Genomic DNA, 19,908 nt, shown 5'->3' with positions numbered 1-19,908 from the left:
TTAGTTTTGCAGGGTAGGAGCAGGAAATGTGCTTTTCAGCCCTTTCCCCTCCTGGGTTACCCAAACACTCACTGACCATTGCTCTGCTCACCTCAAGGACTGCACTGAGCCAGATACCAGGGCTGAGCAAAGTTAGAAATGCCCAGTGCTGCCCTCAAGCAAGCAGCATCATGCTTAGAAAGTGTATGAGATGTGCATTGCTCAGGCACCCATGCCCTCCACACCTGAGGAGCTAAAGGACTGTAAAAAGACAATTATTTTTATGTACTTGTCCTCTAGAATGGTGGCACACAGCACATTTTATGTACCATGTTTTCTGTGCCAAGCTATGCAGCTGCTCTAAATACATATGGTCCTTATGAAACAGCAATCACAGAAACACCAGAAACCCTCTGAACTGAGTGCCCATCAACCACATTTTTAGGAACAAAGCACATGGGCTTGCCTGTGGAATGCCCTGGCTCCCTATGGGATGCTGTGCACCAGCATCAGCTCAGCCCAGCCAGGGCACAGACCCAGCAGAGCCTCTGAGCCACTGCTGAGGGGCACACCAACAAATATTCCCACCAGCTGCTCTTCAAGCAGATGAGAAGGCACATGAACAATTACTTAAAAAATAATAAAAAAAAAAAGGACTGGGGAAATGGACAATTAAAGCTGTCCAAAATCAGCTTAAAATGACTAAGCAGTTATTGCTAATCTGAAATTTCTCTCAGATTTTAGAAGAGTTCATCTTGGGCTTATGCAACATCCTTACCTTCTCCTGTGGGTTTAATAAACTCAGTTACAGCCTTCTAACATCTTATTAAAGTACACTTCATATATCTATTAGCATACCCTGGTATCTTGAGAGTAGCAGACTATTCTAGGTTTAATCTATGATTTTCTGAGCAGATACACACTCAAACATGTTCTCACAGCAGCTCCAACTTGTGCTACAGCTGGAGTTCATAAAGACTTCTGGAGCACATGGATACAGTTCAAGTATGAGAGAATTAAAGGGTCAATAAATTAATCAATATAATGCTGCAAACTCCAGTATTAGGTAGTTTGAAAATATTAAAGGAATACATCTTGTTTTCCTCAGTCTATTATTACAGTCTCTGATTTGTGCAGCCTGGAAAGCTCAGCAGGAGCTGTGATGGGAAGAGAGAAATAACTGCACCTCACTGTTATTCACAGGTAACAAGGAGGTCTCCAAGTTAACCAGGAGGGCTGAGGAATGAGGCTGCTGAGCTGTAAAAGCAAAGGCAGGGAGCAGAAAGTCAGAGCAACAGTCTATTGACCTGTACTAATGATGTTACACTCTGAAAAGTAAGCTATTTTCTTAATTAAAGATTTTCTTTATTTCATTAACATATTTTGATGAGAAGCATGTTGCTGCCAAGCTGTCATACTTTAGATTGATCTAAGGTAACAGGCAGTCAGATTTCGTACTTCAGCTCGATCAATATTAAATAGCTCTTACTGATTTTTTCTATCAAATATTGCAGCATTATTTAGGAGGCACCTTTGATTTAAAATGCCAGAAGGAACACAATAAATAAGAATTCCTATTCCCTTTAATCATCATTGTCCATTTTCTGCAGTAAAATGAAGTGCAAAACAAGTTTTCAAAGCAGGTATCCCTCTCTGCAAAGCCAAATACAAACTGAAAATATTTCAACGTATCTAAAAATCACAGAACAGTTTGGCTCAGCATGAGACTACAAAGAAACCAAGCCTAAACACAATTTTTGTGGGCTTCATGATTCCTGAAAAGCCCCACTTCTCCCCCAGCCAGTACAGTTACACAAATAAACAGAGATGCATATAACTTACCGGAGCAAATATCACCATACACATTTACAAAAAGATTTATAATCCAACTTGCGTCTCCTGAAATAAAGCAAGGTTTGTCTCATACTAAAAATAAAGGCTCCCAAAAGCTTCTCACAGGAGAGAGAGAGAAAGACAGAGAGAGAGAGAGAGGGAGAGAGAGGGAGCAAGCGAGCATCAGCTCCTTGCCTCGCTTTTTATGAAGCAAATAAGGAGAGCAAGAAAATCAATGCTGAGAGAAAGTGAGATGATATACCAATCAGGCAGCAGCCTCAGACTTGTTTGCAGAGGGATGGCAAAATGCTCATATTATTAGGCACTGACTACACACAGCCTGAGTGGAGCAACCCTTTCCCCTTGGTGAGGGCAGATTGCTCTGTGAGGTGCAGGTGCCACCATGGTGGGCTGGGAGAGGCAGCCCCTTCCCACCCACTGCTAATGCAGCGTTGCTTTGGCCCTCCTGTCTGCTCCACACAAAAGAACCAGCTCACAATTTTGGGATGAAGTTGAAAAAAGCCTGAAGATCCTCCAAACTGTCATTGGAGCAGTGCTTCTTTATTGTGGGGTATGGGGGCTGTTTGGACTCTGTTACATTTTGAGATGCCTTTCACTGCCCCTCAGACAGCTGCCCTGCAGCTTCCCCATCCAAAAAGGGGAAAGACTTCTCAAGTCTCCCATACCTTCATGTGTGCTGAGTTCACCCTGTGCTTGCACAGGACCAGACCTCCAAAGCACCCTGGAATTTGAGCTTTGTCCCTTTTTGAATATCAGAGAAAGCCAGAGGGTAAACCCATGGGTTGCCTTGCACCAAGAGGGAAAAATTTTGTGTTATTAATCCACCCAAACAAAACCTTTGCTGTGGCCCATGTGTGTTGGAAGGAGGAGGATGTATCAGGGGATGAGCTCAGGCACCTGTTTGTGAGCCAGACACACCAGTGGCAGCCACACATCACTTCTTTGGGAAGGTGCCACATCTGCTCCCCCCAGCAGCTACACACAGACAAAAACCCCACACCTTGTCACAGCAAACTTCCTCACAGGAGGGGTTTCAGGCCAGTGCCACATTCAGGACATCAGCATGCTAAGAGCAGGAAAGGATCCATGGATCCCTCTTGGAAAGGGGTTTGCTCTGCACTTACCCGTGCCCCAACACCACTCAGTGTAACCAAGACTAAAGCACACTGTGCTGTTTATTGATCAATGCTGAGCTGATCACTGTTTTACCCTCTTTTCTACCCACAGCACCAAACATTTAAAAATACATGTGACATAAGGCAAATTTCCCTTTTATTAGGAGACAGAAGTTACATGCTGGTATACAGATACACCTGTGAAGTGACAATAGCTCTCTGCACGGCAAAATTGGAGCACAATTGCTTCCCCCCAGTGGCTTGGGATTTACAATAAGTGCTGGAATTCACAGGGAAAATCCTGAATACAAAAGCAAGGAGGCTGAATCCATCTGATAATACAGTTTATCTGTTGGGGGCTGGCACTTCTAGCACAATCCAGGCACGGAGGAGGCTCTGACAACCCTTTATGAGCACAGTATTCCAGGCTCCTTTCCCACAAGCAGGAGCTGCACAGCCAGGCTGACAGATGTCACTGCTGTCGATGTGGCCCTGTGTTTCCAGCAGATCCAGCCTGATGCTGCTGATGCTGTAATGAGGGGCTGCTGTGATGCTCAGAGAGTTCTTCAGGCTGAAGCACTGCTCTGCTGCGTGGTGCATTTTAACATACACAGAAACATTCACCAGCCACCTGCACGCTGCCTGAGCCCCAGCCAGGAAGATTAAACACCACAGTGACCCTGGTCTGCAGAGCTGGGCAGCTTTTACCTGCCCCTGCACTGTGAGCAGCCCTTTGATGCCTTACAAACACAGGCAGGAGCTGCACTCTGCAGTCACGTTCACGCTGCACATGGTCAAAGGTGACCAAGGACCAGACAAAACTTACCACCCACTGCATCAGCACCAAGAGTGATGCTGGCTCTCTGCAGCCCTGGGAGCTCTTCTCCAGCCTGTGGGTGCACACTGGTGGAGGATGGCAGGAGGATACTCAGCTTGCCTCAGCTCCCCAGCTGATGCATCTCACTGCTCCTGGCCTTCTTCACTGCACTCAGTTCTCCAGCTGGCACTCAAATGTGCTGTATCTCATGGTGACCAGCCTCTTGCTGCAAGGTGTGAGAGTAAGTGAAATGCAAACACCTCTCCTTTCGTTTTCCAGTGAGAAAATTTATTTTCCCTTCCCACAGCTAACAACTGCTTACTTAAACTCACTGAAGTCTTCTGAAAACTTTGAAAAACCTTTGAAAAACATACATTAGAAGAGTTTTGCTGAGCTGCCATGTCTCAGCCCTTTAAAATATGTGTGCACCTGGGCACCTGTGTGGGATGTAGGGATGCAGCTTTAGCCAGAGCCCAATGGGTTGCAGCAGATGAGGACCTGTCCTGTCACACACCTCCTCCAAATGACATTGTAACACAAACTCCACAGGATATAGAAAACAAGGGCTGCTTTTTTCCCCTAACTAGTAACACACCCTGAGTGCTGTGGGTTAGTTCTAACAACGCTGATAGTGAATGTGCCAGTGCCTGACAAAACACTTGTCAGGCTGCAGCAGACCCTGCAGCACTGCAGCCTGGTCATTTCTCCAGCTTTATTTAACTCATTTTCAAAAATTCATCTGAAATATTGCATGGGGCACCCAGAATCACCAAGTACAAGAAGAGCTGCTGCCAAGACCAGTACTGCTATGCCATGTCCCTGTGCTGTATCAGAGCTTTTTACTTCTGATTTTTGAGTTGGGAGTTTCAAAGCAAACTAAAAACCTTCCTGGGATTTAAGCCCCAAACCACTTTAGGTACTACTGAAAAGCAGTATACATCTAACAGATTTTCATCAACTCTGTGCAAGGTTCATGGCCAGTGCTGTTGAAAGGGATGCAGTGACACCAGTGACAGGATGGGCAGCAGCCTGGGGAGAGACTTACCCCTGGATACAGCAGGACTCAGGGGAGGCATCTGCATGGGACAGCTCAGAATTACAAAAGCTGGAAAAGACCCCTAAGATCACTGAGTCCAGCTTCATGCAGCACTGCCAAGACCACCACTAAACTCATCCCTAAGCAGCACACATATATTGTTTGAACAATTCCAGGGACAGACATTCCACCACCTATTCCAACATCTGGCTGCCCTTTCAGTGAAGAAACTTCTCCAAATATCTGGTTCCCTACCACTCTTTGCTGTTGTTTCCCACCATCCCCCAACCCACCATGGAGTATCCAGCACCCACATAGCAGAAGCCCAAATGCACTCACTACCCTTAGACCCTCTCACTGCTCCATTGCTTTATTCCTAACATGTTTGTTCACATTATCCCAGAGCCCTGTTCATGCCTCTTCCTGTGTCTGTGTGTGCAGATTTACAGACACTGCTGAAATCACACACTGCACTGTGGAGATGGTGCTACTGCATCGGTGGCCACTCCACATTTGGAAAAGTTAATTAATAATATTGAAGGGTCCATCCCACCTGTGCTGCAGAGAAAGCATCAATCAAGGCAGCAGTGGTGTCCAAGAAGGCTGGAGCCTGGCAGAAGGGCTGGAGCCCCAGCTGGGAGAGGGTAATCAGCCTACCTGGAGCTGCTGCTGTGAACAACCCACCAGTACAGGGAATATTAAGATAGGCTGCCTGTTTGCCAACAGAGATTTTCACATTTCCCTCTCAATCTTTATTCAAATCTGGGAAGACGGAAAATTAACGAAGTCTGAGATCTAAAACTGGAAACCATTTGTTTTTCTTGTGGAAATGGAAGGTTTCCTAATGAACTTCCCCTCCCCCTGTGCCACTCAGATCCGGATGCAAACATTGCCGCCAGTTTATCAATCTGCGCCTTGTTTCACGCCGTTTGCAATGCTAATGAGTAAACCAATTTTGACATATTATGTAAGCCAGTTTCTGAAACAGAGATTCTTGGCAGGCCAAATGTAAACACAGACACCCTCTTGCATCCAATTTAAATGAGCATGTTTCTGAAAGCACTAAGGGCTTGATTCTGTTGACTTATTCCTGATTTACTCCAGTGAAAAAAAAAAAAAAAACGGGGTGGGGGGGAAGAGAAAACTAACAAAAATACCCCTTCAATTCAATTACTAGTGCAGCAGGAATTTGCAAAATCTAATTTTGTAACAAGGAAATGTGCTGGAATAAGCCTATACAGGGTGGTGACTCGGGCACTGTGTGAGCATCAGCACAGCACACGCCCGGGAGCACACACGCCATTCCAGATGGAACTGATGGGGGAGATGACAGCTCCCCTCTCCCTCATCCCCCCAAGCCAAAATTAGGTCCAGGTAGTGGCCCACGGGTTGGACCAGCCCCAGAAGGTGACTCCTTCCAGCCTCTTGCTCTTCCACCAGAGCTTTGCAGAAGAACAATGCCTATGGGGGCAGCAGACACAACCCCAGAGCAGCACCAGCTGTTCTGAGCTGCCCCTGTCCCTCACACAAGGGCCAGCAGGAACCCAGAACACGAGGGAATATTTCTTTCAGCACACACTAAAAGTCTGCACTTCACCAGAGCATGTCCAGGTGTCAAGACCCCACGCACTACTCACTGCCTTGTCCACCTGGCTCAAATCTGGCAACACGCCCCAACACAGAAAGCCAGACACTGTGATTAATAAATTATATACACTTTTTGAAGACTAGCACCAAAAAAACACGTTGGAAGGTAGCCACTTTGGATGGCAGACTGCAACAACCAGCAGGACAACTCCCAGTGACACAGGGATGAGCTGAAAGTCCCAGGCTCAGAGGCAGGGGTAGGAAAAAAAAAAAAACAGAGAGAGGGGATACATTTTTAAAAGCCCCTAAAAAGAAAGGTTCTACCAGAGAGATGAGCAGGATTTTATTAAAGTGAGGAAGGGCCGAAAACAAATCTTTCATTTGCACTTTTCCCAGTACCATCTGGAGCATTTGCATCTGCCAAAAACACAGTGCGTTTCTTCCACTACTGGAACCAAATGGGGTAGAGGCAAACCTGGGGCTGGCCTTTGCTCTGCTATCAGCTCTGGGCTCCTCCACAGTGCTTTAAAAATGAAACATGTGTGTGAAGCTGAACTGTGGTGCTCCTGCCATGACAGAATAAAGCAATAAAATCAGAGACATGCTGTGCTGTGAGGTCGGGTGTGCTGCCACAGAATGTATTTATTGTGTGTCAAGATCCCATCAGACACTAGAGCTGCAAAACACCACTTCACATTAAACTCCCTGCACAACATCACAACCAGAATACCATTTATCATACCTGGATCTTTTACATTACAGGGTAAAGGAGAGCAAAAGGAAAAATACTTTTAATCTCCAAGCAAATATCCTATCCTGAGCTTTCAATGGTGAAAGCAAACCTGAGAGTTCTTCCCTTTGTGCTGTGCTGCACTTTCAGGCTATGATCATAAGCAGCCAAATGCCACACATTTGTTGGCTCATTAAGTTTCACCCTGCAAGTTTAACAACTGTATATTTCTAAAGTAATTCACATTTTTATGCTGAAAGAGAAAACTTACTGCTGTCTAGACACAGAGGAAAAAAAATAAAAAGGACAGTGCTTGAAAGGAGGGCAGCAGACAAGGAAGCATCACTTGGGATGTGAACAACAGGGACATGAGATGCCTGTACAGCCCCAGCACTGCAGGGCACAAATCCCAGCACTGCAGGGCTGTGCAAGAGCAGCAAAGGCTGGGAAGAGAAGATGCCCTGTGGATCTGAGGGACCTCACAAATTTTTGTCCTTGTCCAGCGCTTTGCCTGTCAAAAAACACCCCCACTACTCACACTGCTATCCCAGCATGGAGCCCAAGGTGGGAGTGAAGCCCAGAAACACATCACAGCATGGACTCCCATCCCAGCAGGAGATGAGGACAGCAACCTGAGCAGACTGATGTGCCATAGCACCTCCCTCCATCCCTCCTGCTTATCTACACCTGGCACATTACAGTAACAGACAGGTAAATGGGGATTTAATTCCTAACATCTCATTTTTTACTGCAATTTTAAATGATTTGGAATAACTCCTGTGGTTAGAAGCCCAACTGGTATTCAGTCAGTCAATTTGGAAAGCCCTCACTGTCCATTCAAGCATCCCTTGGGTTCCTCATGCTCAGAAGAGTGTTACTGCCATTCCCTCATTCCTAGTGCTTTCTACATTTTTTTTAAACATCGTCCCATTTCTGCATGTCTTAAATATCAGATACTAAAACCATATAAAGAACAATCAGAAGGCCAAACTGGATGATGAAAACAGCATGAAATAAAAAAGAATTAGATTATTTTCTGTTGTAATTTTTACAGCTATTTAACAGGAAGAATGGAAAAATCTAATTACTGTCAACTGTAAGTTTTCAGCTACCCAGCCAGCAGCGTGCTGTTATTAAACTACTGTATAATTGCCTCTTTTACTCTGCTTCCCACAGAAGTTGTGTTATTTCACTCATAGTTAAACTCATAATATTGGCTTCATAACTAATCCTGTCAATCGAAATCCCTGGGGGCTGGTGCAAGGATAAAAATAGCAGGGAGTTGTTTCCTCCCTCAGTTTTCTCCAAAGCCCATTTCTGCAGGCACTGGGGATCAGCTCAGCAGTGCCACACACCTTGGCACCCACCCCTGGGCTGTGACTGCTGCTCCTGCAGCTCAGAGGAGGCACAGAGGGCAGGGACAGGAGATTCACTTCCCTGTGCTGTGTCTATCCCAGGAAAGGCCAGTCCTGCCCTTCTCTCCCTCCTGACCCAGGCAGTTCAATTAAGATATTTCATGTTGCATAGTTGAACCTCACCTCCAAGCCCAGCTGTGACTGCTTGCCAGCCCTGAGGTTGAGGTGACACTCACAAAGTCTGAAGATACATGAAAAACATGGGTTTGTTCCTTCCCCAAACACTGGGACAGAGTTTCACATAAAAAACCCCACCAAGACACCCAGCTACCTGCTCAAGCATCAAATGTGCCCACTGGGATGTTTGTTGGGCTTAAAGGTCTTCTCCAGACTAAATGATTCTGTGCTTCTCCAAGATGAGTACCATTTGTCTGTGCACTTATAGGAAACTGCAAAAAGCAACAGATGTTCAACCATCCAAATAGCCAAGCTCTGTCTGAAGCCTTACTTGTTTCCTGTACATCCAAGATTGATGTCCCTTGCTAATTCATGGCATGGTCCTTTCCCAGAGGTGGCACTGAGTTTGCTGTAGAAGACACAGCCAGGGTCTCCTGCCTCTCTTCTCCAGCATGTCCTTCTTTCCCTGTGGGATATCTCAGGACATAAAGGGTCTAAACTCACTATTCAGCTCAGGTTTGGCATGAGGTGATAGGGCTGGAAGGGGTGAGGGAAGATGGATTTGGCCTCACAATCAGCCCTACAATCTGTCTCTCTGGAGACAACCCTGTGCTGGGGTTGCTCTCTGGTGGGCATGCACAGAAACTGCTGAGAGCTGGCAAGGAAAAGATGGGAAACAACACATTTCCCAAAGTGGTGTCCCAGAGGAAGGTGGCCATGCCAGGAGGGACCCAGTGCCAGGGCTCTGCATGCACCTGGACCAGCTCCAGAGCCATCTCTCCTGCCCTTTGTTGAGGCAGATAGGCACAAACAAGAGCACAGAGCACATCAGCTCCCTCACTGCACCACCAGGTCCATGTAGAAATCATGGGAGACTGCTTCATCTGAGGTGTTTTTCCTCCTGGGAGAACCATCACCTCACCTACTACACTGAGACAGGAGCTACAGCATCCCAACCTTCACTCAGCCTGCTCCTGGATGGACAACAGCAGTGTCCATCAACACAGGAGTGAGAGAAACAGAGCACCAGTTTAAAAAAGTGTAAAAAAGATAATTGCTCATCCTTTCTCCCACCCCACAGCACAGATGGACCAGCTCCAGCACAATGCTCTGCAGCCACATAGGAAACTAAAACTGCTGCTTCCCATGCAAGCCTGAGACAGAAATCCAGAGGGACCCCAGGGCTAAAAATCCCTTGTGTGTGCTGTGAAAGCCCTCTGGGAAGACAGCTCTTTCCTGAGCTGCATTACTCTCTCCTCCCCCATCACTAAACTTGCTTCACTGTTTAAGAAAAAATAGAAAAAACATTTTTGCCATTGCTTGGGCTGCCAAGCAGCTCCAGGGTGACCCCAGACAAACCAGGAGAGCTCCCACCATGTCCAGCCTGGAGACTCCTGGTGTTCCCAAAGGCTGGGGGACTGCCTTGGCTGACAGAGCTCTCAGCAGCCCTGAGATTTAAAATAAACGTGGCCCAACACAGTGTTAGACTTCTCACCCACGGTGTTTGTGCAAATGAACCTTCAGGCTGCCAGACCTCCTGACACTCAGTGAGCTGGCACCTCCCTGCCAGCAAGCAGAGCCCACAGCCTCAGCTGTGCCAGGCATAGCCAGGACAGAGGAGGGAAGCACCAACAATCAGGGCTGAAGCAAACCCACCAGCACGACTGAGAACCATTCCTGTGCCCAAGTACAGGTGGAAAGTAAAAGACAAACAAGGAAAACTGAGGCTGCCAGGCACAGGTGCAGCAAAATCTCCTATTGTTCCCACAAGTGTTGGTGATGGGACAGCACATGGAAGAGCTCACAGCAACAAAACACATCTGGTGGCATGAGCCAGCCTGCCTCAGTGCAGCTGACAGTGTATGTCCTCTCTTTGGATGCTCAGCCAGGTCCTCAAGGAGAACATGGCAAAGCAATCACTCTTATAAACACAGGCCTTAATATCAACATCAACATCCTTGGGGTCTGATTCTTCAAAGTTTGCCAGAGCTCCCAATCTTCCTCCATCTCCTCTTGACTACACTGCTTGTGGTGTGTCCATTTAAAATTGTCATCTCTTCATCCTCAAAGAAGAGGAACGAGAGCCCCAGGGTGTCCTATGCTCCTTGTGAAGTGACACAGTGTTTTCTAAAACAGCAGTAGATCCTTCAGGATGAATCTGGAAGAGGAGAGCACAGGCTGTGTAAGGAGAGGGTAAATCAAGGTCAGCCCAATTTTCCCATTTGCACAGTGGCCCAGGCATGCAAGAAAACGTGCAGGGTCTCTGTATTCCCCAAATTAAAGTACTATGGATGAAAATGTATTTCAATTGACTTATTGGTCAGAGAAAAATGAAAAGGAACTATATTACTACTTCCATAAGTTCTAATTATGAGTGGATTTTAGATGCAAAGAGCAAAGCATTCATCTTGCTACCTATTTTTCATTAAACATAGTTCAATCAAAGAAGCCATCAACTTTCCTAGATGGAAGTAATTAAGGAAAGCACAGGCTGCTGTGTTTGCAGTGGAGACAGGAGCCTTCCCCTTGGCAAATCATATGCTCCCAGATGCATCCAACCCACCAAAAGCTTTCAGCCAGCTGTCAGCCCAAGGCTTGTTCCCAGACGTGGGGCACCCTGCTGCTCCAGCAATCAACCCACCCACTGCTCCAGCTCCATGGGATGTGCAAATCCTTCCCCCCTACAAAACTGTGCCCATTATGGGAACAAAGCACAGCTGCTTTTGAGAAGGGCACACCATGTCACAGACCTGCCCCTGTGGCAGGGTACAGGGGAGAGATGTCTCTGTGTGCCCATCTCATGCTGCAGGACACTTGCACTCAGCTCTGTAAAGGCTGGAGTCTACTCACACCCAAAGAACTCAGTGGTCCCTTGAAACATAACCAGGGACCACTGAAGAAACTCCACATGGAGAACAAAGCTGAAGGAAAGCAAGGGTTGGGCCATGTGGTAAAATGTTACACCTCTCCAACTGATGTCCCCAAAAGTGCAAGTGTAAGATGCTGTGCTGGGGACAATTCCAGTTCTGAGACACACGAGTCATCAGGGAATTGTCCCAGCGCCCAGAAACATCAGTGATGCCCCTCACAGAGAGTAACATGGCCAGTGCAAACACCAGGCAATGTCCTACCTGAATCAGCACCAGCAGGGCTCTTCCAAGCTGCAGCTTCAGGGAGGTCAGGGGCTGAGGTGCTGTTTCCCCTGTGAACGAAGGTGGAGGTGCATTTTTTAAGTCTCACGTTAGGCAGCCACACAAGGGTTTAGGTTGATGCTCCCTGTGGATCGCAGAAGACAGTCCTTGTCCAACCAGCAGAGGCTTTCTGTGCAAAGCAGCTCACTGTCCTTGGCTTTTGCACATTTTGTGTGTCAGATTCAAGTATTTGTTATTATTTCTTGAAATGTGAACCCCCCTTGGAGCAGCACTTGGTTTACATGGAAGACAACATTCTCCCACACCAGTCACTTCCAGTAAAGTATTCCACAAAAGTCTGGGTGTTCAGTATGTGCTTGTTGGCAATTTATGTAAATCTAGTCTACAAATGATCTTGACAAATAATGCTAAGAGTGAATTTGAGCTGAGGCTGTCTGAGATCACAGGTGTTAGTTAGGTTATCAGACACAGTGGGTGGCATGTTAATGTGTTCATGTCTTAACTAGTGGGTATAAGTGAGAGGCTTGATCTACAACTGAAAGAAAAAACTGAAAGAAAAATTGAATATAGAGCACAACAGATATTGCTGAACAGATTCGCATGTGGGCACTTGATTTATCACAATGCCTACATAAATATGTATGGAGCAACTGTTTCAGAGAGGCCCCATGCATGGACAAGCCTGTAAAATTAGTTTTTCTGATCTAAATATTAAAATTGGCCCTTGGCAAGTAATATAAGTAAGAGTCTCTTACAAAATCACTGTTTCAATTAATTTTACTGGCATCACCTTTATTTGTGCAAGGAGGAGAGAGAAGCATCAAACAGGCCTGAAAGCCAGCAAAATAAATTCAGAGTTATTTTCAAGAGGTCTGCTCGTCTCACAATTATGAAAATGCACCATAAGATGGAAAAACAGGTTTAAGTCCTATCTCTGCCAGGGCCTAATTTTCTCTGTAGAAAACTGTGATGTATTTCTTGCAGCCAATACAAAGCATTTTCTCTTACTTCAACGAACCATCATTTTTCTGAGCAGTTACATCAAACAACTTACATTTTTTGCATCTTCCAGTAGCTTTGTTTTACTGTAACTGTCATTGATAAAAATAAAAATTAAAAAAAAGCACCTTCCCCCTTCATTAAACCGATCAGAAACGTCATTCACATTATGCTGTGGAAGTGAATTGAACTATTCCCAACAGCCACTCAAAAAATACATAATCACCATAATTACTGGTGGCATCTAATTAACATTCAGCTTCCTCTCTACAGCAGCTACAGCTGGACAATCCATTTATTTCAACCTAAAACTAAGGCTCTGCTAATTATTTTCCATCTCACTGGGCAGCCCACCTGTGCCTGTTTCCACCGACGGCTCCGTCTGGCACAGCACGAGGGCAGAGCCTGGAACAGCCTTGCTAACAACTGCCCCGTGCAAACACAGGGACCTGCTCCCACTAATTATACAGCTCCTGCCTCTGCAAGCCTGCTTAAACAGGATTCACATAAAAATAAAATTGAAAAAAGGAGCTGCAAAAGGCTGCAGCCACCCCAAGGGATTTGGTGCTCTGAGTTTGACAGGATAGGGCAGAGGATAAATGAGCCCATGAAATGCACATGCCTTGCATGTGTGATGCTGTGGATTATCTTCCAGAAGGGCATGGGGTCAGGGTGGGCACACCAGTGGTCCAAAAGCCTGGCACAGCCTGGTGCTGGTCCCAGGCTGGGGCAAACCTTCTGCTGCCACCTTTGTCCTCCTCTATCCACTCTGTTGCAGCAACAGGAACAAAACTGCTCAACACAAATACTATTTTAAAAATAAAGAGAGCTAGGGATTACACAGATACCCAGTATCAGTCACTCTGAATAAAATTAAGTACATGCAAATCCACGATACCTTAGCTGTTTCAGCCTACTCCTAGCCCTTTCCACCCCCATATTACTAATCAGGCAACTTTTTAATTCACTTTTACTTTCCAGACATGCATCACCTCTTGTTAGGAAAAGTAATTCCTGCTGTTGCCATCTAGATGAGCTCCAACTCATTAGCTCTGTTTCCTTCCAAAACTCACTAAACTTCTTTTTTGCTCACTCCTCTCTCTTTGCTATTATGTTTCTACTTACATTATTTCAGTCTGTAATGATTGTAGCACTCCTAGGAATGATGCAAAATTACCTCGTAATTGCATTCATGTTTGAACTTTCATCATTACAGCTAAATATATAAAGGGGGATGAGAAGGAACCTGACAGCTACTGGGGGAAGCTCTGGCTGAACTTTTCCTGAACTCAGGAATTACTGATGCCTCTTCCTTTCCCTTCACCCCCAATTTAATTTGTCAGCTCTAGGGTAAACCTCTGAAGGCACCAAGAGGCCTCTGCTCAGCCCAGCCAGCTGGGTTCACAAAACCCACATGAACACAGAGTTTACCCCCAGCCAAAGTGAGCAAGACAAGTTAATGATGCTCAGAATCTGTGGGGAGAAGGAAGGAGCTCAGACAGCAGAGTCTTGTAGGTGTCACTTGCTTCAGAGATCAAGGAGGAAAATCCAGCAGGTCAAGACAGGTCATAAGAGCTGTCAGAGATGGCCTGAGTGGCAAGGGGAAAAAATAAATCATTGCATGCATGCTGGAAGGTCATTTATGCAATAGTCAAGTAGTTATGGTTTTGATACCAAGGTAAGAACTCCAAGCACCAGTTAAGATCAGAAATTCACTATCTTCAGGTTCTGTGCACAAACTTTCCCCTCCTCATCACCTTCTGAGCACTAAAATGCCTCCAAATGTAATTATCCAGACTTCCCCAAACAAATTTTCAATTCCACAAAAGATATCTTGGCAGCTGACCTGTAAAACCTTTTAGATATGGCTATAGGCAGAGGACCAAATTTTATGAAAATGCCCTAGCTCTTAGTGCAAATCAAGCTAAAATGGATTTTAGAGAATTGAAGTCCCAGCATTTGCTAAACTCAAGAGCTGCCCATGTGCTCCCCTGGCTGTCCAGTAGCACTCATGTTTGAAGGACTAACTGCAAACCAGTGTATTTTTCTTTGCAATTTTTCCATAAAAGAATTTAACAGAGTTAACACAAAGATCTCCAGCCAGCAGAACATTGCTAGGGTTCCCCAGGTGAACCTGTTGCATCTCATTTACCTTCCTGGTGAAGCCCAGGTTGGCAGATACCTGTTTTTTGGGCTGCTGGATTCCCCACACCAGCCAGGCTCACACTTCCCTGCACATTATCTCTCCTGGAAAGGGCACTCAGAGCATCAGCAAGGAGAGAGCCCTTGTAAACCCCAGAAGTTCACAACTGGCCCAGCAGAGGAGGAGGGATGGGTGGATTCTCTGGAGTCTAGTCACACATACACACCTCTGCAAATACTTTCAGCAGGGGCAGTGTGGGACTAGGGAGGTTCCATTTATTTATTAATTTAATTTTACAAAACTTGCAGAAATGTAGATCCTTTGAAACCCCACTATCCTTCCCCATCAAGCTGAGTCTGTGCAGTGGGTTCACAATGTATTTGTACCCCTTGCCATGTTGCAGGGTGCCAGTCACAACTGAATTGTTTCATCTGATGCTGGAAGACAGGACTTAGAGATGATAAAACAAACATCTTCAAACTAATGGCCTTCTCCAAAAGCCAAGCAGGTAGCAACTTATCACTTCCAACCTCAGCTAGCACTCACTTGCTCTCCTAATTGCTTCTAGGCTCTTCTTGAGCCAATTAACTCCACACCCACCCCCTGACACTTTCTCACTCCAAAAAGCAGTTCCCAGTTTCCAGAGCCCCACAGGGCTCTGCATTTGGATCTCAAGCTTCTGTCTATTCCCTTTTCTCTGCAGGGCTCTGCATGTGTTTGTGTCTGGGCACGTGTTTTCTCACCCTGATGAATTCATTATTTATGGGGCTGAAAGTGCAAAGCTGCTGAAATCATTTAGCTCTTCTGCATGTCTCCCAAAGGCATACCAAAGATAATAGGAAAGCAAATATGAGGCTAAGCAGGGTTGTTTGATGGAGAGCACAGAAATGAGCATGGGGATGCTGTGCAGCAGCTTTGCCAACAGATGCCATGTTTTCCTGCCTGGTGAGAGGCTGAAACCCTCCTGTCCTGGTTCCAGCTGCCCGTGGGATGCCCAGAGCAGCCTGGAGCAGCACAGTCAATGTGCTCCAAGGGATGCTCTGTGTTCCCTGGCTCACTGTGTTCAGCTTTACCAGATCTGGCAAATGGCACTAGAGGGCAGAGCTGTTTACCCTCAGCACATCTGAGACACGGGAAGAAAACACAATTTTCAGGCAGCTTCTGAATTCTCCACAGTCCTGTTCAACATCAGAAGTCTGTTAATACACAAAAGCCACCATTATATTTCCACTCAGAGTGACAAGCACAGGCATTAACGAGCCAACCAAGAGCCTGCAGCTCCCTGCTCTGTCTCTACTAAGACTGAAGAGCTGCAGCTGCGTGACAGCTTCTTGCCAGGGCAGCAGCAGCTCTGCCTGGGCCTGCCCTGGCTCTCTGCATTCCAGGCAATAAAAAAACACAGGTCCCTCCACAGCAGGTAACAGAACCTGTGCTCTTCCCATCACTGATGTGGATGAAAAGGTTTTACTCATCAGGAAGCTTTGATCACAGAGACCAGAAATTATGGACCACACTCACACTCTGCTGCCCAGGCTTGCTGCTAAGCATCTCAACAGATGGAAAATGCTTCCAAGCAGGTGAAACCTTCAAGGTTTTAGCTTTTGTTCTGAGCAGATGACCCGAGGCTGAGAGAACTCCTATAGGTGGGCAAAAGAAATGTTTGAATGCACATCTACCCCATGAACCACAGGATTTACATTCCAGAAAATAAATGTACCTGCAACAGTCACCATTACATCTCCTGGACCTCAGCTCGCTGCACTTGCCTCAGGAGGGGTGGGAGGGACTATAATTCCCAAAATTGACACTCTTGTGCTGTTAAATGAAAATGTTTTTGGATGGTATGCACCTGCAAACCTCAACAGACCTTTCCACAGTGTCCCTGGTACAGAGAGCTCCCTTGGATAAGGATTATGGTCCCAAGAATCCCACTCCAAAACACTCACAAATCCTTTTCTTATTATTTTCCCAGTGCACACAGTGTGCTTTTCTTTATTATTACCAAGATCAGTCATCCTGCAGGCCTGTTTACTGTTAAGGAAACAAAGAAGTCTTGCTCCAGAAAGTCACTGTTCCTTCCAGAGTCTTAGAAACTTGTTCATGAAGTACCACACTGCATCATATCCCAGCCCTGCTGCCAATGAGGACACTTCATAACAAAATCTCACAAGAGGGGAAGGAAAATACCTGTAAAATATAACTCAGAACACAGTGCATTAATGGCTTAGGCAACAGCTTAGAGTAATGTTGGCTATCTTAATAGCATAAAAAAAAAAAGAGTATTAATATTTGAAGAGAAGGAAGGAAATAATACTGGTTTCAGGTCTCAGTCACATTTTGTCCCTTGCCACAGCCATTTGATTCCACATCTCTTCCTCTTGGGCACACCCTGCATCTTCTTTGCAGAGGAAATGCAATGCATTGTCTTATTTTTGTGCATAATTTGATTTCAAAGTCATCAGTGCAAAGAGGGTTGAAAGGACCCTCAGAGCAGAGGCCAGGCAGCTCTATCTTTTCTGGCAGATGTTTATCTAACTTCTGTATCCTAGTGACTGCAACTTCACAACTTCCTGGGGCAAATCTACCCCAGTGCTTCTCCATCTGCTTCTTAGAATTGTGTATCCCTTAATAGCATGTCTTCTCCTCACAACCAGCACAGACAAGAAAATTGCCCATTCCCTTCCTCTCCTCTGCAGCAGCCCAGAGAACTTAAAAATGATCTTACCTCCTTCCAGTCACCTCTTTTTTTCCCCTCACAGTTAATAGCCCAAATCCCACAATTTTTCTCCCCACACCCTCTACTCAGTCCATTTTTAGTATCTCCTTCTTGACTCTGTTTTCCCAACTATCTCCTTCTTTTAGAATGAAGCCCAAAATGTGATGGTGTCCCAGAGTCTAACCAGCACAGAGCAAGGCAGGAAAAATTGCCTCACCTGCCCATCACTCAGCTCTCCCAGTTTGCTGTAGCCCCACTTACAATCTGGCCACTCTGCAGAAAACTTATTTCCAGTCTGTGAAACACCCACTCCTCACCAACCCCCTCCCTCAAAACTCCCCTTCCTGCAGAGTCCCACTCCAGGGAAGTTGTGAAGCTGTTCCTGCACCTTCCCAAAGGATGCTTACATGGAATCAGATGGCTCCAGACATTTTCTCAGCATCAACCTCATCCCTTAACTTACTTTAAGGAGCAGCCCAGCTCTTTTCAATGGCTATACAGGAAAATCAGACTACACAGTACAATTTAGTAAGCCTAAAATCTCTTGATTCCCTTTCTCACTGACTTACCTTGTCCATATTTTCAGTCCTGCTCCACAGATCTGCACAAGAATTGTAGAGAAAGCAACAGGAAGGACCAGCTTACCTGAGCACATCACCTGGTCATCTCACACCTGCACCAGCCACTGTCAAAACTGATGCTCCTTCTCTCTCCCTTCCTTAAAAGCAATGTCTGGATGTGATTCTGTAGTGGTAATTAATGATGGCCTCTTAAATTTTCACTTGGGTTGATGTGAGCTCACCTGCACTGACCCCAGGCATGCTGGGCTGGTGATTTTGCCCAGCTCACAAATCCCAAGTGCACCCCAGGTGTGGCTGGGCTCTTCCTCAGCCCAGAAACTCTGGGGTTATGTAAAACCTGAGCAAAATTTAGATTTGCAGATAAAATATTTTCACTACTTAATAATTTAGCATGCAGTTATTGCATTTAAATACAGCTGGGCAGAGAACTAGGATGGACAGTGTTCCTCTTCTTACAATAGTTACTAACAAATAATAGTAGTATACTAATATTAGAGATATTTTTTTTCTCTAGCTACATGATTATCCTCCAGCTGTGACTGTGGCTGTCATGTACACTGGTATTGGAGCACTGTGTTGGGTTCATTGAATTTACACTTCATCTCTGAGGTCTGCTGCAAAGTCTCATGACCAGCCTGAAAAAAACAATACTTAATTCTTCATAGATGCTGACTCTGAAGTACAGATCACTCAGGGAAAAAAAAGAAAAAGCAGCTTATGAAAATTGAAAGTAATATATAGTACATACATATGAGCAATCATTCAGGAACAATATAAAGCACATAAAAGGACTAGTTCCCTACCAAGGAAAATACAAAATACTAACACCCCTGCATAAAATGAAATTAAGCCAAAGAAGGTTTAAGCAGCATTACAAAATCAACATCCTTTTAATGTCAATGACCAAATCTCAACCTACTTTCAGCCACCCTCCAGGTTTTTAGCATATTTTAGTAATTCTTTAGCCCAAACATACCTGCCAAACCTGCCTGGATGCATTTACAACAACTCAGATGTGGTTGTGCAACAAAATATCTGACTTGCACATGCAAATTCTCATGAAAACCATAAACAGACAATTGACATAGACAATTTTTCAGTGTGTGCTCAGAAGCTGACAATCTAATCATTTTAAGTGTAAACCATCCTTTTTGTTACTGTGAAACACAAGGCCTGTCAAGAGGTTATAAATGAAACACATAAATTGCTATTTGAGGAGTAGGAACCATCAGAGCCAAAAATAGTCAACAAGCTATTTTCTTCTATTGTGAAAGTATTTTTGAGTTCAGGAATACAAGCTTTGATAAACAGCCCATTCTGTACGAAAGAAAAAAGTTGCTTTATTTGTAACCTAACCAAGTGATTCTCTTTTTAAATGTTTGCATAGTTTTGCTTAATTTTGTAGAGAAACCTAAAATTGAGACAGATCAAAGGGATTGATTTCACAAGAGACAATAGCTCTTAAAGAGTTCTGCAAAGTTCTACCATTGCCTGAAGAAATGTTAATTCAGGAAAGACCTTTACATTTCCAGCCTGCCAGTTTCAGTTAAGACAAATAATTACACTTGTAAATGGACTGCTGGCTCTTACCTGAACTGTGATTTTAATACCCAGTTTGGAGGTCACATCTTGCTGTCCATACTGGACAATTTTAGGCTGGGGTTAGA

The 19,908-nt window shown here is 45.2% G+C and overlaps 1 protein-coding gene and 1 long non-coding RNA gene across 7 annotated transcripts in view; both read right to left on the bottom strand.

Annotated features, from left to right (window-relative positions):
- SYNPR (synaptoporin) overlaps positions 1-19,908 on the bottom strand; it is a 100,688-nt gene that overhangs the window by 40,504 nt on the left and 40,276 nt on the right. The window contains exons 1-2 of one of the 6 annotated variants that reach the window (XM_079316659.1): positions 2,075-2,194; positions 1,822-1,878 (exon numbers count right to left, since the gene is read on the bottom strand). The exons of 4 other annotated variants lie outside the window; for them this stretch is intronic. In XM_079316659.1, the coding sequence (XP_079172785.1) occupies positions 1,822-1,845 (24 nt within the window). In that variant the 5' untranslated portion in view covers positions 1,846-1,878; positions 2,075-2,194. Of the gene's footprint in view, positions 1-1,821; positions 1,879-2,074; positions 2,195-3,774; positions 3,992-19,908 lie in introns of those variants that run through there. One more of the 6 variants, XM_079316660.1, reaches the window with a different exon arrangement.
- On the bottom strand, positions 6,681-18,387 carry LOC306807271. Its single transcript, XR_013775682.1, has 3 exons — positions 18,230-18,387; positions 11,782-11,852; positions 6,681-10,808 (listed from the first exon to the last, which is right to left on the bottom strand). It is a non-coding gene; the product is annotated as an uncharacterized lncRNA (long non-coding RNA).

This window comes from Erithacus rubecula (genome assembly GCF_903797595.1).
Source record: "Erithacus rubecula genome assembly, chromosome: 13".
NCBI lineage: Eukaryota > Metazoa > Chordata > Aves > Passeriformes > Muscicapidae > Erithacus > Erithacus rubecula.
This window is presented reverse-complemented; position numbering and strand designations above follow the sequence as displayed.